This window comes from Giraffa tippelskirchi, chromosome 3 (assembly GCF_054371585.1).
Source record: "Giraffa tippelskirchi isolate mGirTip1 chromosome 3, T2T-mGirTip1v1.2.pri, whole genome shotgun sequence".
NCBI classification, from domain to species: domain Eukaryota; kingdom Metazoa; phylum Chordata; class Mammalia; order Artiodactyla; family Giraffidae; genus Giraffa; species Giraffa tippelskirchi.
Window position 1 is genome coordinate 51,687,732 of NC_137277.1, and position 22,504 is coordinate 51,710,235.

Consider the following 22,504-nt stretch of genomic DNA (forward strand, 5'->3'; position numbering starts at 1 on the left):
GACTAAGAAACTAGGCTAGAAAAAAAAATTTCTTAAACTATGGGAAAAAATTCTCCAAGGAAAGCTCAATCCCTCCTTTTGTCTTCCACACCGGTCTCCTCTCACCTAGCAAGGACATCCCTCTAGGGATTCTCTCGTAAAGCTTCCCTCTCTACTAGGTTACTTCCAACAGCATACAACATTCTCTTAACTCTTTTACCTTAAAAAAAAATAAAAAGTCCTCTCTTGATCTCATTTTCCTCTCCAATTACCACATTCATTTCCCTTCTTCTCTTTACAACTTTTCAAAAGAACCGTCTGCACTCACTGTGTTCAGTATTATCTCCTCTAATTTGCTTTTGAATTTACTAAAATCAGGCTTTAATTCTGGAAAAAAAAGAAAAAAACCTGTAAAGGTCAAAGCACCTCTAGCAAGCTAAATAGGACCATCAGCTGAGCCTAAGTCCTAACCTTACTTGATCCATCACCATCATTTGACACAAGTGATCTCGCTCTCCTCTTTGAAACATTCTTATCTTGGCATGCAGAACAAAACAGCCCCCTGAGTCTCCTTCCACACCTTCTCCCTTGGCAATCCTACTTAATACCATGATTATAAATATCATACATATGCTGAAGAATCTCAATGCTTCAGTCCAGGTTTATCTCATCTAAATTCCAGGCCAGCATTTACAACTGTTTTCAAGACATCCCCACTTAAAGTTCATCAGACATCTCAAACTTAGTATGTCCCAAACCAGCTCCTGATCGCCCACAAACCTGCTATTTATTTCAGTAGATAGCCATTGTCTAGCTCAGGCCAAAAGCCTCCACATCAACCTTGGCTCCTGTCTCTCAAATCTAATGAATTCATCAGCAAAACTTCTCAGCTCTACCTTCAAAATATATATACACTGCTACCAGTCCAAGCCACCATCTTTTGCCTATAATCTTGGAAAAACCTAATCATTTTGTTGTTCAGTTGCTAAGCCGTGTCCGACTCTTGCAATGCCATGGACTATAGCCCACCAGGTTCTTTCTCAAGCAAGAATACTGGAGTGGGTTGCCATTTCCTTCTCCAGGGGATCTTTCTGACCCAGGGATCAAACCCACCTCTCCTGCATTGCAGGTGGTCTCCTACATTGCCGGCAGATTCTTTACTGCAGAGCCACCAGGGAAGACCAAGAAAAACCTAATAACTTTTCTATAATCTCCCGGTTCCTTTTCAAAGACTCAATCCTGGCTAAATTGTACACCAAACCTGAAATTCTTAACTTTCCCATTAAGATCCATCAGACTATTGCATAAAGAACAGCAGAGTCACCTGAACACAGGGTTGAACTGAGCATGTCATTGGGGACTGGGATGCATAATCTCTAAAGATTCTTCCAGTCTTAAAAATTCTGAGTGATTTGTTAATTCTGCATGGTGTATACATGAAAGTGGGCTATACTAGTCTCTATACTGTCCTGTATTATTTTTTTTGCTAGACATTAATTTAAGTCATGGCATCTGGTCCCATCACTTCATGGGAAATAGATGGGGAAACAGTGGAAACAGTGTCAGACTTTATTTTTGGGGGCTCCAGAATCACTGCTGATGGTGACTGCAGCCATGAAATTAAAAGACGCTTACTCCTTGGAAGGAAGGTTATGGCCAACCTAGATAGCATATTTAAAAGCAGAGACATTACTTTGCCAACAAAAGTCCGTCTAGTCAAGGCTATGGTTTTTCCAGTGGTCATGTATGGATGTGAGAGTTGGACGGTGAAGAAAGCTGAGCACCGAAGAATTGATGCTTTTGAACTGTGGTGTTGGAGAAGACTCTTGAGAGTCCCTTGGACTGCAAGGAGATCCAATCAATCCATCCTAAAAGACATCAATCCTGGGTGTTCATTGGAAGGTCTGATGTTGAAGCTGAAACTCCAATACTTTGGCCACCTCATGCGAAGGGGTGACTCATTGGAAAAGACCCTAATGCTGGGTAGGATTGGGGGCGGGAGGAGAAGGGGACGACAGAGGATGAGATGGTTGGATGGCATCACCGACTCAATGGACATGGGTTTGGGTAGACTCCGGGAGTTGGTGATGGACAGAGAGGCCTGGCGTGCTGCAATTCATGGGGTCGCAAAGAGTCGGACATGACTGAGTGACTGAACTGACTGAATTTAAGTAAAAACTAGGAGTGTATCTTGGTCCCCTACTACAGTATTCATGGTCTGAGTTCTCCCCAGAATACCTCCTTGTAACTCATTCCTCTAGTATCTATTAAATCACAAGTGTCATATCCCTTAACAGAAGTCATTACATGTGGATAAAAGTGGGAGACTATTACTTAATGCTTATTATTAGCCCATCTTGTCCCTCAAATGACAAAGACTATAATTATAGTTGTGGGATATCATCTGTATATCCCTAACAACTGTAGTCAGGAAAGAAAGCTGCTGAGAAATTCACAGTATATTTAAAACACAATACTCCATATAAATGAAAGAAACTCATCTGCCACACACTGAAAAGTAACTTTAATTTATAGCTTTCAAAAAGTAAAATCGCTCAGCCATGACAAAATACAATCCCTTAAAAGAATTCTCCCTGCATTATACTCAGTGTCTGCGACATTTTTTTAATTTAATTTTTCTTGGAGTATAGTTGCCTTACAATGTCGTGTTAGTTTCTACTGTTCAAAGTGAATCAACTATTCGTCTACGTGTATCTCCTCTTTTTTGGATTTCTTTCCCATTTAGGTCCCCACAGAGCACTGAGTAGAGCTCCCTGTGCTTCCAGCAGGTTCTCATTAGCTGTCTGTTTTATAACACAGTATCAGTAGCGTGAATATGTCAATCCCAATCTCCCAATTCTTCCCAACAACCTTCTTTACCCACTTGGTGTCCATATTTTTGTTCTCTACATCTGTGTCTCTAATTCTGTTTTGCAAATAAGATCATCTATACCATGCCTATTACTTTTTAATGACACTTTTTGCTTTGAATATGGAACTACATACATTTGCTGTTGTTGCTGTTCAGTCACTAAATCATTTCTGACCTTCTGCAACTCCATGGACTGCAGAACACCAGGCTCCTCTGTTCTCTACTACCTCCCGGAGTTTGCTCAAATTCACGTCCATTGAGACGGTGATGCTATCTAACCATCATATCCTCTACCGCCCCCTTCTCTGTCTGCCTTCAGTCTTACATTTAGCAAGCCAAAATACAGGTGAACTTTCTTTTTCACATAGAGGAAAACATACTACTTTATACTAATATTATCTATACTAAATCTGACCTTCTGATATTATACAAAGTACCTAAGTTTGAAAGCCTAGTTCAATGATAACGTTAATGGCAAAGGAAACCCTTCTGTTGGTATTTTTTTTCTACCGCTTCGATTAGAGTGTTACTCTTCATACTAATGGAAGGAAAAATAAGAAAAAGGTTGAAATCAAGCAAAAAATCTTCTATTTCAGTACCAACAGGTTTATGTCTTAATTTATCTTTAGTCAATAAGGTCACTAAAATTGTGAAAATACAGACAATTCAGTTAATCATTAATTCAGCCTGCTAAAAGGAGCACTGAGTCTTAAGGAGTGATTATATGCCCACATATACATGTACCTATGCACCAGAGTATGAAAAGCTAACACTGCAAAGACTGTAGAAAGATTCTGGAGCTTGTTGGAATATCTGACCTTATTTTCTCCAATAGCAGCCTGGAAAGCAACAAAATATAAGCAAATAAGATGAACTATCACTAGAAACACTAGCCTCTGCCCAACTTACCTAAAGTCTTGGTGTTTGCTAGGAGAGCTTCTTCATAAGACAGAATATAATAAAGCACCAAGAGCTGTGCTGTGATACTGAAACGCTGATTAAGGCGGATGTTGTCTCCCTGGAGGCAATATTATAAACACTTTAAAATACTGTTAAATTTCATGAGTGCTTTTTTTCCCCACCTTTGGCCACAACAGGCAGTATGCGGGATCTTAGTTCTCCAATCTCTGCCCTCTGCATTGGCAGCACGGAGTCTAAACCACTGGACCACCAGGGAAGTTCCAATGAGCACTTTTTGATAGTAAAAGCACTCAAAATAGATTATTCGGTGTTGCTGCTCCCAAGCGTAAAGAACTTGGGAGAAATGTTGCTGCGTTCACATTAAACTCAAATCGACAATGTGAAGTTTAAGTTAAATTTGAGATGGCTTGAAAGATAAAAGCAACATGCTTCACAGTCTTTAAACTTCCCTGGTGGCTCAGACTGGAAAGTGCCTGCCTGCAACACAGCAGACCTGGTTTCGATTCCTGGTTCGGGAAGATCCCCTGGAGAAGGAAATGGCAACCCACTCCAGTACTCTTGCCTGAAAAATCCCATGAACAGAGGAGCCTTGTAGGCTATAGTCCATGGGGTCGCAAAGAGTCGGACACGACTGAGCGACTTCACAGTTTTTAAGATAGGTCTGCTTCTGAAAAAAGTTTACATTTACAGGAATCTCAAGTATTATCTGAAATTACCATGAAGAAAATAATTCCTACAAAAAAGATACTGTATATTTAAGTATATTTAGAGAAAAAAAGATTTACTCCAAATTTTCCATAAATAATCTAGGTATATCTTAAATACTGAAGAAGCTGGTTTAATGTGTTGAAATGTCATATAATCCCTTTGTTAAACATACAACCTCTGGGGCACTCCTTACACTTTAAAATGGAGCTTTTGAAACAATTCTTCAAAAAGTGCCTAATCAACAAACTACATGGAACTAATACCATTCTTTTAATATTCATAAGTGATCTAAAGAACTAAATACCATTTTAAATTCAGAACCACCTAGAAGTGGTTCTCCTCTAATAATCTGGGGAAAAAATGTGGAGTAAATGCAAAGAATAAAACAAAAATGAACTAATAAATGTTAAAAAAAAAAAAAAAAAACACTATTTTACCCCAATGACTCCTTGGAAAATATTGAGTATCTCCTGTTCTGTGACTGGCTGATTTGTGGCTTCTGGATTAGACTTAGATGCAGGAGTAAGTATAGAATTTATGTACACGTCAATCAGAGGAAGTAACTGAGGATGGAGTGGAATGGAGGTTTCACAGAGCTGTCTATAAATCCAGTCCTAGAAAAGTAGGTGACAGGCACTAAATTAATTATGGCAATAAGAAAAAGCCAAGCAAAATTTTACAAGCACATATAATTTTACATGATTTATGAAAAAGTAAAACTCACTATTAACTTTTAGCAGTTGCTAAATAATATCATCCAGTTTCATAACTGCCTTTGATTTAAAAATGGAAAAAATTTTTCTGTCCTAAAATTGAGAATATTGTTCCATGGAAGATAAACCTAAAAATGACAGCTTTAGTTTAGAGTTTGGACTTCAGGTTTTTAATCTATTGGTTTTTAAGTAGTGGGAAAAACACTGTCAAGTCCCTCTGTATCTATATTTGGAGCACCATATATGCTGCTATAAAAGAGCCCACAGCAGAAAGGCATTTAGGGAGAGGAATAGTTTCTCACAACAAACCTCAGACAGATTAAGAAAGTGGTTTTGACAACCACATATGGGAGATTAACCATCTGCACAAATACAGGCCAAGAAGAAACACTGGGGGTGCATTTGGACTCTTACTTCTTCTCTATTTCACTTGCTAAAAATATAAAAAGCAGAAGATACAATCAAGATGGAAAATAATTTCACTACCTCATAAAAACAAGGACAATCAAATGTGATATAGCAATGCATATGTTGTTCAGGGTTCTTTATAAATAAAACAGCCTCTTAGAAAGGGTTCAAACAAATTTTTTTCTTTTTTAACCTCCTGTCGGTTCAGCCTTTTCTTTAGAGGACCTGTTTGCTATAGCCAACTATACAACAAATTGAAAACATATCAAAATATGTGCAAGCTTAATGTTAGAAGTCCTGTGACAAATGGATTACAAATGCTGCTCATGGCTAACCAGCAACCTTCTAAGTTTGGTAAACAAAACCAAGTATAAAGAATGGCAATTTCTTACCAAAGTTTAATGAAATTGCTAAATATCACTGAGAATTTAAAAGGAATTAGTACTATTGTACATTTTGTAAATAACTGAGCAGTTATGCTATTTTAAAAATCTGAAATTAAGAGCCTAATTACTATAACTATATAAGTGACGAGTAACTAAAAACATTTCACATACAAAATCCACAGTAAAGGTCTGCAAACTCACACAGAACTGGGAAAAAAGCATTAACTCAGATTTTAGCTTGAAGAATAAATTTAAGATCATACTTTTATTGATACTTTGTGTTTGGTGAAGGAACGACTCCTCAGAAGCTGGTAAATGCAATGAATAGGCAAAAATCCAGTAATGTTGGCACTCAGGTTGCTGGTGACAGGGACTCGAACTGCATGAGCTGTGACAACCTAAAAGGGAAAAATAGTAGCAATACATATGACAGAACCAGATACAAAATTATTCTGAAAGAGGGAGAATTAGCCAGGTGGACTGCCAATACTAATGTGGTCCTTTGGTGGGAGTGACAAAAACCAATCATGACATGATTCAATTATTTTGAGTGATGAGGTAGCATCACACATCTGGGAACTTGTAAAGTTCTCTACCTTTTAAAAATTTACTTCTAAACACAGATACACTGCCAGGGGTTAGAGTAAAGTTAGAGTAAAAAAATACGTAAAATTTGGAATCATAAAATCTGGGCTCAATGACTATAATATATAAAACAGATAAACAACAAGGATTTACCATATAGCACAGAGAACTACATTTAATGTGTTATAATAAACTGTAATAGAAAAGAATCTTAAAAGAGGGAGGGGACATATGTATACGTCTGGTTGATTCATGTTGATGTTTGGCAGAAACCAACACAATTCTGTAATTATCCTTCAGTTAAAAAATAAATAAATAAGAATCCAAAAAAAAAGAATACAAATATATATACACATACATATGTATAACTGAATCACTTTGTTGTGTATCTGAAACTAACATAATATTGTAGATCATCTACAGTTTAATTTTTTTTAAAAAAATGAAAAAAAAGAACAGTTTCCATCATTGAAAAAATAAAATATCATTAGGATTACCCATGGATAAAAGTGCTGAGACCAAATAAGAACAAGTCAATACAAGAATAAGGAATTAAGACTCTAGCTTATAACCTAGTTAGATACGGCACCTTACAGCTGAAAGGTTTAAACATATCTCTGTTATTTTTCTCCTGACAATCCTAATTGTCAGTGAACTTCCCTGGTAGCCTGCAATGCAGGAGATCAGGTTTGATCCCTGGATCAAGAAGATTCCCCTGGAGAAGAGAATGGCTACTCACTCTAGTATTCTTGCCTGGAGAATTCCATGGACAGAGAAGCCCAATAGGCTACAGTGCATGGGTTGGCAAAGGGTCGGACACAACTGAGCCACTAACACTTTCACCCTATGTGAGATCCCTGTCAACACTAAGACTACATTCGTAAGTATCCACTCAAAATCTCCAAAATAAGCAAATTTACTTAGCACATGCTTTTCTATGTAGTAAATACCTTTGAAAACAAATTTGAAATAGGATTTTTATTTACAGAAGTTTCAAAGATTAAATAAATCATCACTGGAAACTAAAAAGGAATATAAAGATTATATTATTCTCTTAAACTGAAACATACACAAGTTTTCTCACAAAGAATGTTATAAAATAAAGTTAAAGAAGTACCTAAGTTAACAGTTAAAAGAAGTACCTGCTCAGTAAAAATTTCCTGTGTGAAGACAGTCTTCATCCTGCTCAAGGAGCTTGGCTTAATTACAATCTAAAACAACCAAAACACAACACTGTAAAGCAATTATAGTCCAATAAAAAGCAAAGAAAAGAACGGCTCTCTTCTAAAAAAAAAAAAAGAAAAATACAAAATAAAGCAACCAAAAGATTTCAACAGCAGGTGAAAATAAAACATATGAAGCACAATTTGACTTAATATATAAAATTAACGTTCAAATAATCTATTTCAGAAGTAGTTTCTCAAACCTAACACTAAAATGTGTTTTTCCTCAGGAACCAAATATCAAAGTACTTAGTGGGACTTCCCTTGTGATCCAGTGGCTAGACTCTGAGCTCCCAATGCAAGGGGCCCAGGTTCAATCCCTCATCAGGAAACTAGATCCCACATACCATAAGATATGGTACAGCCAAAGAAATAAAAAAAGTTTTAAAGTACTCAGTAAACAGGTCATTATTGCATTTTAAGTCAGTGGGAAGAAGTGGATTATTTAATAAATGGAGGTGGGATAGCTCTCTTTCTGGATAATACAAACAAAGATTTGCATATGACATCATACCCCATATTAACTCCAAAGGTATTAAAGATTTAAATGTAAAACACTAGAAGAAAATATAGGTGGCCATTTCTATTAACCTGAGGAAAGAAAAGCACTTCTAAGCATAATAACAAAGCAAGAACCACAAAAGAAATACTTAATATATTACACACATAGAAAATAATAATTTCCACATGGCAGAAAAGACTGGGAAAAATCATCTGCAACATATTATACTTCTCCATCTTTAAGACAATAAGGATTATAATATGCACCACTGATTTAATAGTAGCTTTTCAAGTAAATAAAGAAGGGCAAACACTATCACACTAACATTATGCATCAACTATAAAATGAATCCAAGTTTCAATATATGGTAAAATATGTGTCTTGAATCAATGAGATATGATATACAAGGCATAACAGCATATCATTTATATATAAAGAGTACTTCTGAATCAGTAAAAGGAAAAAAAAATCAATAAAAATCCCTATAGAAAAACTGGGACATCAATAAGCCTTTTATAAAAGAAATAAACCAGCTAAAACACATAGATGGTTTAAAAGTAACCAAAAAAATCTCTATATAAACTATAAAAAATAATAATAACTAGTAATCAAAGAAATGCAAAATAAGTAAGACTATTTTTCATCAAATTTGCAAAGATTAAAAAGAATGGTAATGCCCAGTGATGGTGAGAAGTTAGGAAAATATGCACTCTCATTCACTAACGAGAACAGTTAAACTGGTATAATCTTTCTGGTGGAGGTGATGGAATTCCAGTTGAGCTATTTCAAATCCTCAAAGGTGATGCTGTGAAAGTGCTGCACTCGATATGCCAGCAAATTTGGAAGACTCAGCAGTGGCCACAGGACTGGAAGAGGTCAGTTTTCGTTCCAATCCCAAAGAAAGGCAATGCCAAAGAATGCTCAAACTATCGCACAATTGCACTCATCTCACATGCTAGTAAAGTAATGCTCAAAATTCTCCAAGCCAGGCTTCAGCAATATGTAAACCGTGAACTTCCAGTTGTTCAAGCTGCTTTTAGAAAAGGCAGAGGAACCAGAGATCAAATTGCCAACATCCGCTGCATCATCGAAAAAGCAAGAGAGTTCCAGAAAAACATCTATTTCTGCTTTATTGACTATGCCAAAGCCTTTGACTGTGTGGATCACAATAAACTGTGGAAAATTCTGAAAGAGATGGGAATACCAGACCATCTGACCTGTCTCTTGAGAAACCTGTATGCAGGTCAGGAAGCAACAGTTAGAACTGGACATGGAGAACAGACTGGTTCCAAATAGGAAAAGGAGTACGTCAAGGCTGTATATTGTCACCCTGCTTATTTAACTTATATGCAGAGTACATCATGAGAAACGCTGGGCTGGAAGAAACACAAGCTGGAATCAAGATTACCGGGAGAAATATCAATAACCTCAGATATGCAGATGACACCACCCTTATGGCAGAAAGTGAAGAAGAACTAAACAGCCTCTTGATGAAGGTGAAAGAGGAGAGTGAAAAAGTTGGCTTAAAGCTCAACGTTCAGAAAACTAAGATCATGGCATCTGGTCCCATCACTTCATGGGAAACAGATGGGGAAACAGTGGAAACAGTGTCAGATTTTATTTTTTTGGGCTCCAGAATCACTGCTGATGGTGATTGCAGCCATGAAATTAAAAGACGCTTACTCCTTGGAAGGAAGGTCATGGCCAACCTAGATAGCATATTTAAAAGCAGAGACATTACTTTGCCAACAAAAGTCCGTCTAGTCAAGGCTATGGTTTTTCCAGTGGTCATGTATGGATGTGAGAGTTGGACGGTGAAGAAAGCTGAGCGCCACAGAATTGATGCTTTTGAACTGTGGTGTTGGAGAATACTCTTGAGAGTCCCTTGGACTGCAAGGAGATCCAATCAATCCATCCTAAAAGAGATCAATCCTGGGTGTTCATTGGAAGGTCTGATGTTGAAGCTGAAACTCCAATATTTTGGCCACCTCATGCGAAGGGGTGACTCATTGGAAAAGACCCTAATGCTGGGTAGGATTGGGGGCGGGAGGAGAAGGGGACGACAGAGGATGAGATGGTTGGATGGCATCACCGACTCGATGGACATGGGTTTGGGTAGACTCTGGGAGCTGGTGATGGACAGAGAGGCCTGGCGTGCTGCAATTCATGGGGTCGCAAAGAGTCGGACACGACTGAGTGACTGAACTGAATCTTTCTGGAAAATAATCTGGCAATATTCATTAAACATCTTAACATCATCATACTTTTACTTAGTACTGCTTTCTATAACTTTATCCTAAGGGAGGAATCCAAAAAGTGTTTGAAAATATACATGTATGGATCCCTGTGTGTATATTTACATACATAGGATATTCACCTAAGCATTATTCAGAAATTAGAAAAATCTACATGGCAAATAAAGGAACCATTAAAAATGTCACGATCAGCCCACACAATAACTATAATGCAGCCACTGAAAATTATGTTGTATTAGAATATTTATTGATATGAGGAAGTGCTCATTATATATGGGTAAGTTCATTAAAATCACTATATATATATAAATATCAATTTAAAGAAAGAACAGGTACCAGACTATTAATAATACTTGATATCTCTGAACATGGAATTATAGCTTTCCCTTCTTTACTGTGTTTTCTAAGTTTTCTACATAGAACATCTATTATTCTCATAAATAATGTTTACATAATGTATTTTTTTAGAAAGCTCCTGATAAAGTTTCAAACTATTAAACAACTAAAATTACTTCAAAATGAAAACAACCTATTTACTTAACATTACAAGAAAATGTCCAGCTTAGAAACATCTTCTTTAGAAAGAAGATAAGAGGAAATTACCTTCATTCCCAAAGTGGAACAGACCAAGTCAATGATAGCACTAAGCTGGTTGCTATGAAAGTACATAGCAACCAATAATAACATCTCCCCAAAAGAAGCAGAGACGCCTGAAGTACTGTTGAAACAGAAAAGAAAATGTGAATTTCCAAAGGAAGGATAAGAAAACTTACTCAGCTATCTGATACAAATGAAGTCATCTTACCTTTCAAAGTAAGCTTCTTCTTTGATCATCCAGCTTAACCACACTACCATCAGCTGCTCCTGTTCAGGAGTACTGTTAATATAGAAGAAATATCAGAAGTCACTGGTCTAAATCAGATATACTAGCATAAAAATAAAAAACCATTCTGGAATTATCTTTGGTGGAAATTATTTTTTCCTCAAGTTAATTGCTTGTTGAATTGGCCATTAATTTATCATTGAGATACGCAGTAGTTCTAGAAAAGAATAGAGAACCATAACTTTTCTCCATTAATATGAACAGCCAATGGAGAAGGCAATGGCAACCCACTCCAGTACTCTTGCCTGGAAAATCCCATGGACAGAGGAGCCTGGTAGGCTGCAGCCCATGGGGTCGCGAAGAGTCGGACACAACTGAGCAACTTCACTTTCACTTTTCACTTTCACGCATTGGAGAAGGAAATGACAACCCACTCCAGTGTTCTTGCCTGGAGAACCCCAGGGACGGGGGAGCCTGGTGGGCTGCCATCTATGGGGTCGCACAGAGCCGGACACGACTGAAGCGACTTAGCAATAGCAGCAACATGAACAGCCAAACCCTCTCAAAGTCTCAGTTACTACTTTTGCAGGTTAGAGAGAATAAACTTCCTCACATTCCTTAGAAAAACAAAGGTTCCTTGGGATTAAAATGTTAGAAGAACGTATATACTAACAGCTGATACTCATTCCCTACAGAAAAAAATCCATAGTGTTGAAACTTAATCATTCAGTTCAGTTCAGTTGCTCAGTCATGTCTGACTCTTTGCGACCCCATGAACCACAGCACGCCAGGCCTCCCTGTCCATCACCAACTCCCAGAGTCCACCCAAACCCATGGCCATCGAGTCGATGATGCCATCCAGCCATCTCATCCTCCATCTTCCCCTTCTCCTCCTGCCCTCAATCTTTCCCAGCATCAGGGTCTTTTCCAATGAGTCAACTCTTCACATCAGGCAGCCAAAGTATTAAAAACTCACAAACTGAGTACTGAGTACGAGGACTTCCCTTTTACCTGGGAAATGAAATTTAGTTTGTAGAGGCATTTTGAGCAGAACTCAATATTAGAGGGAAATAAGTGGTCACTATTCGAAAAAGTAAAGAGACAGCCAGGGGCTAACCATATATGAAGAATGGTTATAGAAATACATGAACACTGACTTGTTTAAAGCAAATTCCTAGGTTTAGGTTGAAATGTACAAGTCAATTTTGACCTGTAATAGTAATTTTCATTGATCCTCTTCTACTTCACTGCAGTGTAAACAGGAAAAATAAAAACCAACCACAAAGCCTGATACCCAAAACTAAGAAAATTAAAAAGGTCATGCTCAACCATACATAAATTACTCCACTTATAAAAGACAATGCTATGTAGTAGAAAGATTACAGCCTTTAGAGTCTGCCAGACCTGAGTGGGAATCTCATCTCTGCCAATTACTGTTAGTGTGACCTTGAACAAGAAATTTAAATAATCTTCTTGTACTTTAGCTCTCCTACCTATAAAATATAAATAAATATACCCTCACCTTACAGAAGTAACGAAGGTTAGAGATAATGCTTAGAAATTACTTTAGGTAATATATAAGTGTATAACTGAATCACTCTGCTGTATACCAGCAACTAACACAACACAGTAAACTAACTATACTTCAATAAAATAAACTTTCTTTAAAAATTTTACTTTTTTGGCTGCACAAGATCTTAGTTGTGGCATGTGGGATCTAGTTCCTCGACGAGGGATCGAACCTGGGTCCCCTGCACTGGGAGCACATAGCCTTAGCCACTGGACCACCAGGGAAGTCCCAAAAATAAACTTTTTAAAACAAGAAATTACTTCAAATAAAAAGAAATATTTCATTTCACGTACTTAGTTTCACATATTCCTAAAACACACCACTCAAATTACATTAAAGGGATGTTCTTAAAACACATAAATGCACAGGATGATAATGAAGGACAATCCCACAAAATATTGGAAAGCTGGAGCCAATAAGGAGGAGTAGTAGTAACTGACTTAGCAGACCAAGAAAGCAGAATACTAAACTGGCAGGAAGGAAAACCAATCTACCACTTACACCACAGAATCCCCAAAGGGCTCAGGAACTGGTACCTCCAGGCAGTTTTGGGAGTGAGAATGAAGACAGAGACTAAATATAGACAGTCTGTATAAGCAGTACACCTCCAAATCAACCCTCCATTCTGCCATCCCCCAGCAGAGAGGAAACAAGATTGATTTTCTGGAAAAGGTAAAAGAGGGTGTCTCTGAACTGATGGACAACCAGGGCTTTCTGGAGCACCTTTTGGAAAGTAGAAGAATTAAGTGAACAACTACAATGCAGGCTGAGATCTCCCAGTCCTTAACCCTCACTTTTTAACTTCGCTCATGGATTTCTTATCAGGCCTTTGCTCTCAGGCAAGGAAACAGTCTTTTCCAAGACTCTGAAAAGCCTAAGAGCTTCTTATCTATGAGTTCAGAAGTTCTAATTTGCCTTTTAGTCTCCTACTCTTAAATATGAACAATCAAGCATTATTAAATCTCTGAGAAAAATAGAGACCAAAAAAAAAAAAGCAGAAAAAAAGGAACTTAGAGAAAAGAAACAGTACATATAAGACCCCTTCAATCATTATGGGTAATATCAGAGAAACCAGCCACCATGAAGCAGCAGACTCTGTAAAGAAGAAACAAGAAGAATAAAAATGAGCTCTTAGAAGTTAAAAACTAAACAGAAGACAAGGTTGAGAAAAAATCCTAAAAGGTAATATGAGCAATATCTTTTTGAAGTGATTGAAATGTTCTAAAATTAGATTGTGGTAATGGCTGTACAACCTTGTAAATATATTAAAAATTATTAAACTGTACACTTTAAACGGGGTGAATTTATGGTATGTAAACTGTGTCTCAATAATGCTGTTTTTTAAAAAGCAGAACAAAACAAAGATAAGGAAAGTAAGAAAGAATAAGAAAATAAGATGATCACTTCAGGAAGCCCAATATCAAAACAAGAGGAGGTTTCAAACAGAGAAACCCATGTGAAAGACAAATTAGTTCACAGAAATTTCCTAGAACTGAACAATGTGAGTTCCCAGGTTGAAAAGGTTAACTAAATACCTAGGAGAAAGGACAAATACAGACCCATACAAAAGCACATCACCCAGAAATTTCAAAACCCTAGAAACAAAAAGCTAATCCTTCATGTTCCCATATTTTAAAAAAACAACAAGCCACAAAAAGGACCAGGAATCAGAATGTTACCAGATTCCTCAATGGTAACACTGGAAGTTAGAAGACAATACAGCAAGACTTTCAAAATTCTCAAAGGAAATTATTTCCAACTTAGAACTCTATATCCAAGCAAACTATCAACCAAGTGTTAAAGTAGAATAAAGACATTTTCAGAAATAACCCATCTCTAAATAATTTACCTCCTACATATCCACTCTAAAGAAGCAAAATGAGGAAGCAAATGAAAAAAGATGGAGACATAAGATGCAGCAAATAGGAGACCCAACAGAGTAGAGTTAAAGCGAGTCCCCAAAATAATAGTGAAACGCAATTCCAGGATGAGAGCTGTGTATCCGGTGCAGAGGCAACCAGTTCAGATGCAAGGGGACCAAAATGCTTCAGGACAGAGTACCTCAAGAAAATGAAACCAATAGACTAACTAATGAGCCTGAACATCTTCAGAGGAGGGTTAGATTGGCAGAGAGTTTGAAACTGCATTAATCTAAGTACATAAAACATCAATCAAATGAAAAACAAAGAACAAAAGCAAACAGGGCAATTCTTAATGGAAAAACATGTTTTGCAAAAGAAAAGTAATCATCTATCGCTTGGCTGAGCTTCCAAGAGTGTAACATAAACAATAATGTACTGATCAAAGCAAAATAATAATAACTATGTACAGGGAGAATAGAGAGATATGAAGGATACGGAGAAGGTTGAGGACAGAGAGAAGGAGAACTAATTTCTCATTCTCATAGTGGGACGTCAACAAATACTCCTAAAACAAAAAAATCAGGATGTAGCAAATACAAACATAGTAATAAAGATGTGGGAGTCAAAACCAAAAGAATCACCTAAAAGAACTGAAAGAAGCTGCCTCTAAGGAAGTGGAAAACAGGGCAAAAGGGAATCAGGACTACCATTTGTCTCACATCTTGAAGAGCTACTTTGAATACCTTAAATATATGTATTTGAAACTTTGATAAAGACAAACAAAAGAACTGGCATACAGGAGATGCTGCTGATACTCTTTTATTAAATGATAATACCGATGTCCATACCTAGATCATTTTTGCAGTAAGTTAATTAATTCTATACATTGTTTGAATAAATAAACAAAAGCAGACCTTGGGAAAATAGAACAACTATACAGTTGGGTACCTGACAAGAGTAGAAAAGGCCAACAGCATACAAAAGGAGAGGGAAACAAAGCGAACCCCAGCTGGCGTCGCAGGAGGACGGCTTGTCATCAACTGCAGTAATTGCTCTGCTTCTTCCTCAGTAGGTCTAAAAAAGGAATACACTATTAGGTTTTAGTTTTTTCAGTTGAGAGAAGGAAGAAGAGGGGACTCCTCAACAGTTCAACCTTTCAGATACAAATCCTGAGCTTTCGAATGATACCTCACTACTTACAAAATCTTTAACATCTTAAAATGTCAAAAGCAAAACTGCTGAGTTTACAACCAGTGCTCTTCCTCAGACACAAATACAGATAGTCCTCACTTTGCATGGTAGTGTGGGACCATAAAAATAACCATGCAAGCTGAAACTGCATCATGATCCTAATAATCAGTGGGGAAAATTACAACCATTCCTGTCAAGACATTACAAACTCTGTTGGTTATAATGCCTAAGGAAACTTTTTACAACAGTAAAACTAATATTTATATAGCATTCTATAATTGAATATATTAGAAACATCAGGAATTCAAGTGTTGTCTTTGTAAAAGATTTATCAAGAGTAGTTTAAACAGCCCTTGGCATTTTCTCATTGTATAACTTATACAGTGAGTATCTTCTCTAGGCCTTGATGAATTATCATACCCTTCCCTTCTAAGTTTGGATCAGCTTCCAACATTTTATCCTGTGTACTCTCAGTCATGAAATATCTGAGTTCCTATAATGCAAAGATTTTTGCCACCATCAGTCTTCTGGAGGTCTTCATCCTTTTCATCATAATGACTTCCCTCAAGTTCCCCTTCACTAAATTCATCTGGCTATCATATCTTGGGTCTCTCAAATGTTAACATTCTCAGTCAACTATTTCTTCTATTTATGTTTGGTTCAAATGTCACTTCTGCTGTTAACCACTTTCTCTTTCTTTGCTACACTTTCATTTTTATTGGCAAATTCCCTCTTTCAATTATTCAATTTTGCAAAATATCACATGAGTTTATTCACTGAGAGACAAGGAGGAGGCACTACTACAGCTGAGTGATAGTTGTATATGGACCAGCTGTCAAAAGAATTTAAAAGAAATCCTATGATTGGTCACTGATCACAATGTGCCTCCACATAGTGACATGTGCCTTGAAAGTTTTCAGTAAACTTTGTACTTTGGTTAATGATAATAAATAAGAATTTGGTAAATGAATCACAGCAACTGATATATTAGTTGTTGAGGGAGCAGTGTTATTTGACTAAAGTATGTTAACTAAAACTCATATGTATTGGAGTCATGAAAAGTGAGGACTATAGGTATAAAGGTGAGGACATTAATCAAAAAGATACAGTACTGTGTCTAAGAAATCTTGTGCTTAATTTTCAGATCAACTTTGAACAATCTATGATCTCAGTTGTAAAAGGAAACAGAACAGATTTACTTCAGCTAACTGTATAGGTTACATAAAGGATCCCTTTCAGATCATTCATAAAGTCATGTCAAGCTGTGGGCAAGTCATAGGTTTCTTAAACTGCTCTGGCTCCTCCCATATTTATATAATTCTATTTACAATCAGACTAAAATAGATGCATACATCCCAACTAGGAAAGTTCTGCCTTGGAACTTTCTTCTTGACAAAGGTCAACTTACTACCTGAGCCCAGCAGAAAACCCAAATCCTCTGAATAAAAGGCTATGGCTCACTTTCTTGGGATTAGAAACAAGAAAGTAAAATGACAAAAAGGTAAAAGATCAAATTATTGAATACTTGAGTCCAGCGATCCCCATCAAAGCACAGTACAGACGTAAGAGTGCACTGGCTTTCACAACATGCTCTTCTTTCAGCCCCGAATACACAGACACATTGGGCTCCATCTCCACATCAGCTTCTTCCACAATGCGGGTACTTCTTACTGTGGGAAGAATGCCCATCAACTCCAGAAGAAGCTGCCTTCTCATTTGCCAAAGGACAGAACTACTGGTCTCTCTTTTTCTCTGCAGGAAATATGACCAAAAAAGGAAGAATGCATGGAGCACTTACTAAGTCAAAAGGAAGTTCAAACAAAGCTCTCCAGCTAGACATCTGTAAATGATCCATTTGAAAGTGAAAATCGCTCAGTCATGTCCAATTCTTTGCGACTCCATGGTCTATACAGTCCATGGAATTCTCCAGGCCAGAATACATAAGTGGGTAGCCTTTCCCTTCTCCAGGGCATCTTCCCAACCCAGGGATCGAACCCAGGTCTCCTGCACTGCAGGCAGATTCTTTACCAGCTGAGCCATAAGGGAAGCCCAAGAATCCTGGAGTGTGTAGCCTATCCTTTCTCCAGTGGATATTCCCACCCAGGAATAGAACCAGGGTCTCTTGCATTGCAGGTGGATTCTTTACCAACTGAGCTATCAGGGAAGCCCTGATCCATTTAAGGAGGCTGTCGTAACTGCAAAATATCATATTAATCCATCGAGCAAACTCACCAGTTCATTTGACAAATACTCTACTCACCCTGGGCTTCCCTGGTGGCTCAGACGATAAAGAATCTGCCTGCAATGCAGGAGACCCGGGTTCAATCCCTGGGTCAGGAAGATACCCTGGAGAAAGGAATGGCTACCCACTCCAGTATTCTTGCCTGGGAAACCCTTGGACAGAGGAGCCTGGCAGACTACAGTCCATGGGGTTGGAAAGAGTCAGGCACAACTGATTAACTAACACTAACACTACTTACCCTAATTTGAACAGGTTGTCCAGAAAATACTAAATGAATGATGACTTGAAATGTAAAATATCACGTAAATGATGCTTTCAAACACATAAAGACTAGTGGAGTCCTAGGTACAAAGTGCTCAGAATTTGGGCTTGGATTTAAATCCAGACAGAAGGGCTTGGATTTAAACAACAGCCCTGCTATTAATTAACTATGTACATTTAGATACATAAGTTAACCTCTCTGAGCCCCAATTTCCTTAAATGAAAAGGAAACTAATATTTTATTAATAATATATAATTCCCAGGATTGCTAGAGTTAGGAGTTTACAAGCCTGTCACCCCCACAGCTCTTCAGGCAGGAACAACATCTAGTTATCTTGTACTCAGGAGGGCCTGACATATTATGCCTGACATACAGCAAGCACTCAATATCTGTTAGATGAGTGAACGAACAAAGCTGATAAATATGAAAGCATTTCTAAACTACAAAGGGCTCGGGAAAAGTTGTTATTTTTAGAGTGTTTCAGAGTAAAATATCGTAAACTTTGTTTTAATAACAATATTAGACACAAAGAACAATTACAAACAAGAGACTTACACCAACACCTTAGCACAATGCCTGAAATATACAAGGTACACAAAAAATGTCAACCTCTTGCAAACTTTAAAATTAGTTTTCAAATGGATTATAAGTAAAGAAGAACTAGCTAGGATAAAGAAAAGTATGGTGAATTAATGGCATACAAAAACAGACTGTAGAAGGATCTAAGCAGTACACCTACTACTGTCAAGTTCACGGACCTCAACAAGTTAAAAACCATTCTGCATTAGTTCCTGTGTAGGGACAGAACTCTATTCACAGTTATCATAAGATGTTTTTCAAAAAATTACAATATTTTGCAAGTTAAAAACTCTTGTAAAATATAATATATATTCATCAATAAAGGGATATATGTAGTAGATACATACAATAAAATATTAGGCTTAGAAAGAAAGGAAATTCTGACACTTGCCATAACATGTATAAACCTTGCAAACATTGTGCCAAGTAAAAATAAAGTGAAGTGAAGTCGCTCAGTCGTGTCTGATTCTTTGCGACCCCATAGACTGTAGCCTACCAGGCTCCTCCATCCATGGGATTCTCCAAGCAAGAATACTGGAGTGGGCTGCCATTTCCTTCTCCAGGCCAAACGCAAAATGAGAAATATTGTATGATTCCACTTACACAAGGTACCTAGAATGGGCAAATTCACAGACACAGAAAGTAGAAGAGAGATTACCCAACACTGGGAGGAAGGGGGAATGGGAAATTATTGCTTAATTGGTAGAGAGTTTCTATCAGATGATGAAAGAGTTGTGAAAATGAACAGTGGTGATGGCTGCAGAACACAGTAAATGTAGCTAATGCCACTGAACTGTGCACTCAGACAAGGATTCAAATGGTAAGTTCTATGTTATATATATTTTACCACAATAATTTACATATGTATATATTTATATATATGAATCATAGACTACAATAACAACTTATGGTGATGACCTAATATAGTAGTTCTCACGTATCTGACCCAGAAACCTGGAGATGACCAATATACTTCCAGGGGGTCCAGAAAGTCAGAAATATCTCAACATTACAGACTTTTGTTACTCATTTTCCCACAAGTATATAGTACAGCTTTTCCAAAGGCTTCTATTAAGCCAGATGTTAAGGAGATTTGCAAAAATGTACAATGATATCACTCTTCTCAGTAAATTTTTCTTTTGCAAAAAAATTAATTTTCAATTAAAAAAATGTCACATTTAATAAGATTAGGATTATTTTAAGTGAATTAAATAAATATTTCAAAAATTTCAGTTTTCATTTCTAGTATGGTAAATATCAACAGATACAGGCCAACACAAAAGCTCTTTGTGTCCTCAATGATTTATTGTAAAATCTCAGGAAGTCCTTGAGACTAAGAAGTCTGAAAGCCACTGGCCTAATGACATCATTCTAAAAGTGTTTCTTCCTCCTTTACTATACTAACATAGCTTGATCCTTGGCCTAAACACATATTTCTCCCTCACCTGCTGTCCATTTCGGATAAAAGTTCCAAACCAGGTCCGGACTTTCGCATTTGTTCCAAGAAGCAAACCACTAACAAAACAAACCAAGTCACTCACTCCATCTTCACTAGCTTCGTTTTTAGTATGATCCAATGTCAAAGCCACTCCAAGACCTGGCAAGTGACATTCTTCCACCTAACAAAGCAAAGAGAACAAACTGAACTCAGTATCATAAGGAAAAGGGCCAGGATGATCCAGAATCTGAAGCATCTAAAGTTTAGGGGAAGACATAGCACAAAGCACAAAAACCGAGAGAGGAAGGTAATATATCTGGTATATAACTATAATTCCAAATCTCTGCAAGATTCAAAAAAAAGTTCCTGGTCCTAATAGGACTTTGGTCTCATAAAAATAGTAAGATCTCTTACCACCATGCCTCGGACCTTCAGGGCCTGAGAAGGATTCATTTTACATAAGAAGCGTAAAGCATCCGTCCTCCGCCTTCCTCCGAGACTCTCTTCATCTTGTCGTTCTCCATTTTTGATCAGGCCCCTACAAACTGAACATTTAGTAGCCTCTGTTACTTTAAGCTTTGTAAGCAAGATGTCAGAATCAATGTTTTCAACCTTGAGAATCATTCATTTACACAGATTAGATATTACAGAAGAAAAGGATCAGGAAACTTGAAAGCATAACAATAGAAACTGGTTAAAATCCAGCAGAGTGAAAAGACCCTCAAAAAAATGAAGTGATCCGTGGAACATCAAGTAGTCCAACATACTTGTAATAGAGTCTCAGAAAGAGAATGAAAGACAAACACATATTTGAAGAAATTTTTCCAAATTTGATGAAAACTATAAACCTAGAAAATCAGTGAAACCCAAGCAGGAGAAACACGAAATCATAACAAGATACATCATAATCCAACCTCTGAAAACCAGTGATGAGGAAAAAAATCTTAAAAGTAGCCAGAAAGGATAAAAAAATAAACAAATAAAAAGTACCAAGAGGGAAAAAAGAAACATACAAAGGAATAGAGATAAAAATGACCACAGCCAAGAGAATAACATCTTTAAAGAGCCAAGAGAAAATGTCAACCTAAACCTTCATGGAATAGTCAGTAAATTTCTTAGAAACAAAAAGAAAGTACTACTAATACTTCCATTTTACAAGTAAGAAGGTAAGTACCTTGATGGAGATCACACAAAGAGTGAGTCACAAAGCCAGAAATTATGAACCCCAGATCTATCACTTTTTTCTCCTTGACTCTCAATTCGCAAAACAACTTGCTCAATAAATGTAATTTTTATATCACTCAGACCCAAACCACAATCTTCAGTCACTAGCAGTTTGAAACACAGATGAAAATTTTAGTTGATTTTTCACAGTTTCTACCCTATACTTTTCTGCAAGCTGACAGCAATAAGGCTAAACTACCAAAGTCTGATTGCTGGTGTTTCTGATCCATATATCTCATGTTGCCCTCTGGCTATTTCATAGATAAATGTTCTCTCCCCTTTGTTCAATGAGCACAGGAATTATAGCTTCTATGTTTTTAATATTTTTTACTTCACTATTATAGCACTGGTAACAAATGCAAAAAAAAAAATGTTGCATACTCATTGTACTTACATTTGTAATTTCAAAACAATTTTGAATTCTCTCAACTCAGTATTTCTGCAATCATTTGTTGTTTAGTCACTAAGTTGTGTCCGACTCTTTGCAACCCCGTGTACTGCCAGGCTCCTCTGTCCATGGGATTTTCCAGGCAAGAATACTGGAGTGGGTTGCCATTTCATTCTCCAGGGGATTTTCCCAACCCAGGGATCAAACCCGCATCTCCTGCACTGGCAGGCAGCTTCTTTACCACTGAGACACCTGCGAGGCCCATTTCTACAGCATTCACTAATAAATTTTCAAAAAATAAAATCTCAGATAAAACCTTATAAATGTTTCTTCTTAGCTCAAAAAATAGGTCCCACACATGTCCAAGCAAATC

The 22,504-nt window shown here is 37.2% G+C and overlaps 1 protein-coding gene across 4 annotated transcripts in view; it reads right to left on the reverse strand.

The window, feature by feature from the left end:
• The window catches only part of INTS2 (integrator complex subunit 2), a 54,948-nt gene that overhangs the window by 26,812 nt on the left and 5,632 nt on the right, over positions 1-22,504 (reverse strand). For all 4 annotated transcript variants that reach the window (XM_081585021.1, XM_081585019.1, XM_081585022.1 and 1 more), the window contains exons 6-15: positions 20,934-21,064; positions 20,527-20,700; positions 17,524-17,750; positions 15,756-15,881; positions 11,358-11,429; positions 11,156-11,270; positions 7,715-7,783; positions 6,251-6,385; positions 4,918-5,094; positions 3,761-3,869 (exon numbers count right to left, since the gene is read on the reverse strand). In XM_081585021.1, coding sequence (XP_081441147.1) covers positions 3,761-3,869; positions 4,918-5,094; positions 6,251-6,385; positions 7,715-7,783; positions 11,156-11,270; positions 11,358-11,429; positions 15,756-15,881; positions 17,524-17,750; positions 20,527-20,700; positions 20,934-21,064 — 1,335 coding nt within the window. The remainder of the gene's footprint in view (positions 1-3,760; positions 3,870-4,917; positions 5,095-6,250; positions 6,386-7,714; positions 7,784-11,155; positions 11,271-11,357; positions 11,430-15,755; positions 15,882-17,523; positions 17,751-20,526; positions 20,701-20,933; positions 21,065-22,504) is intronic.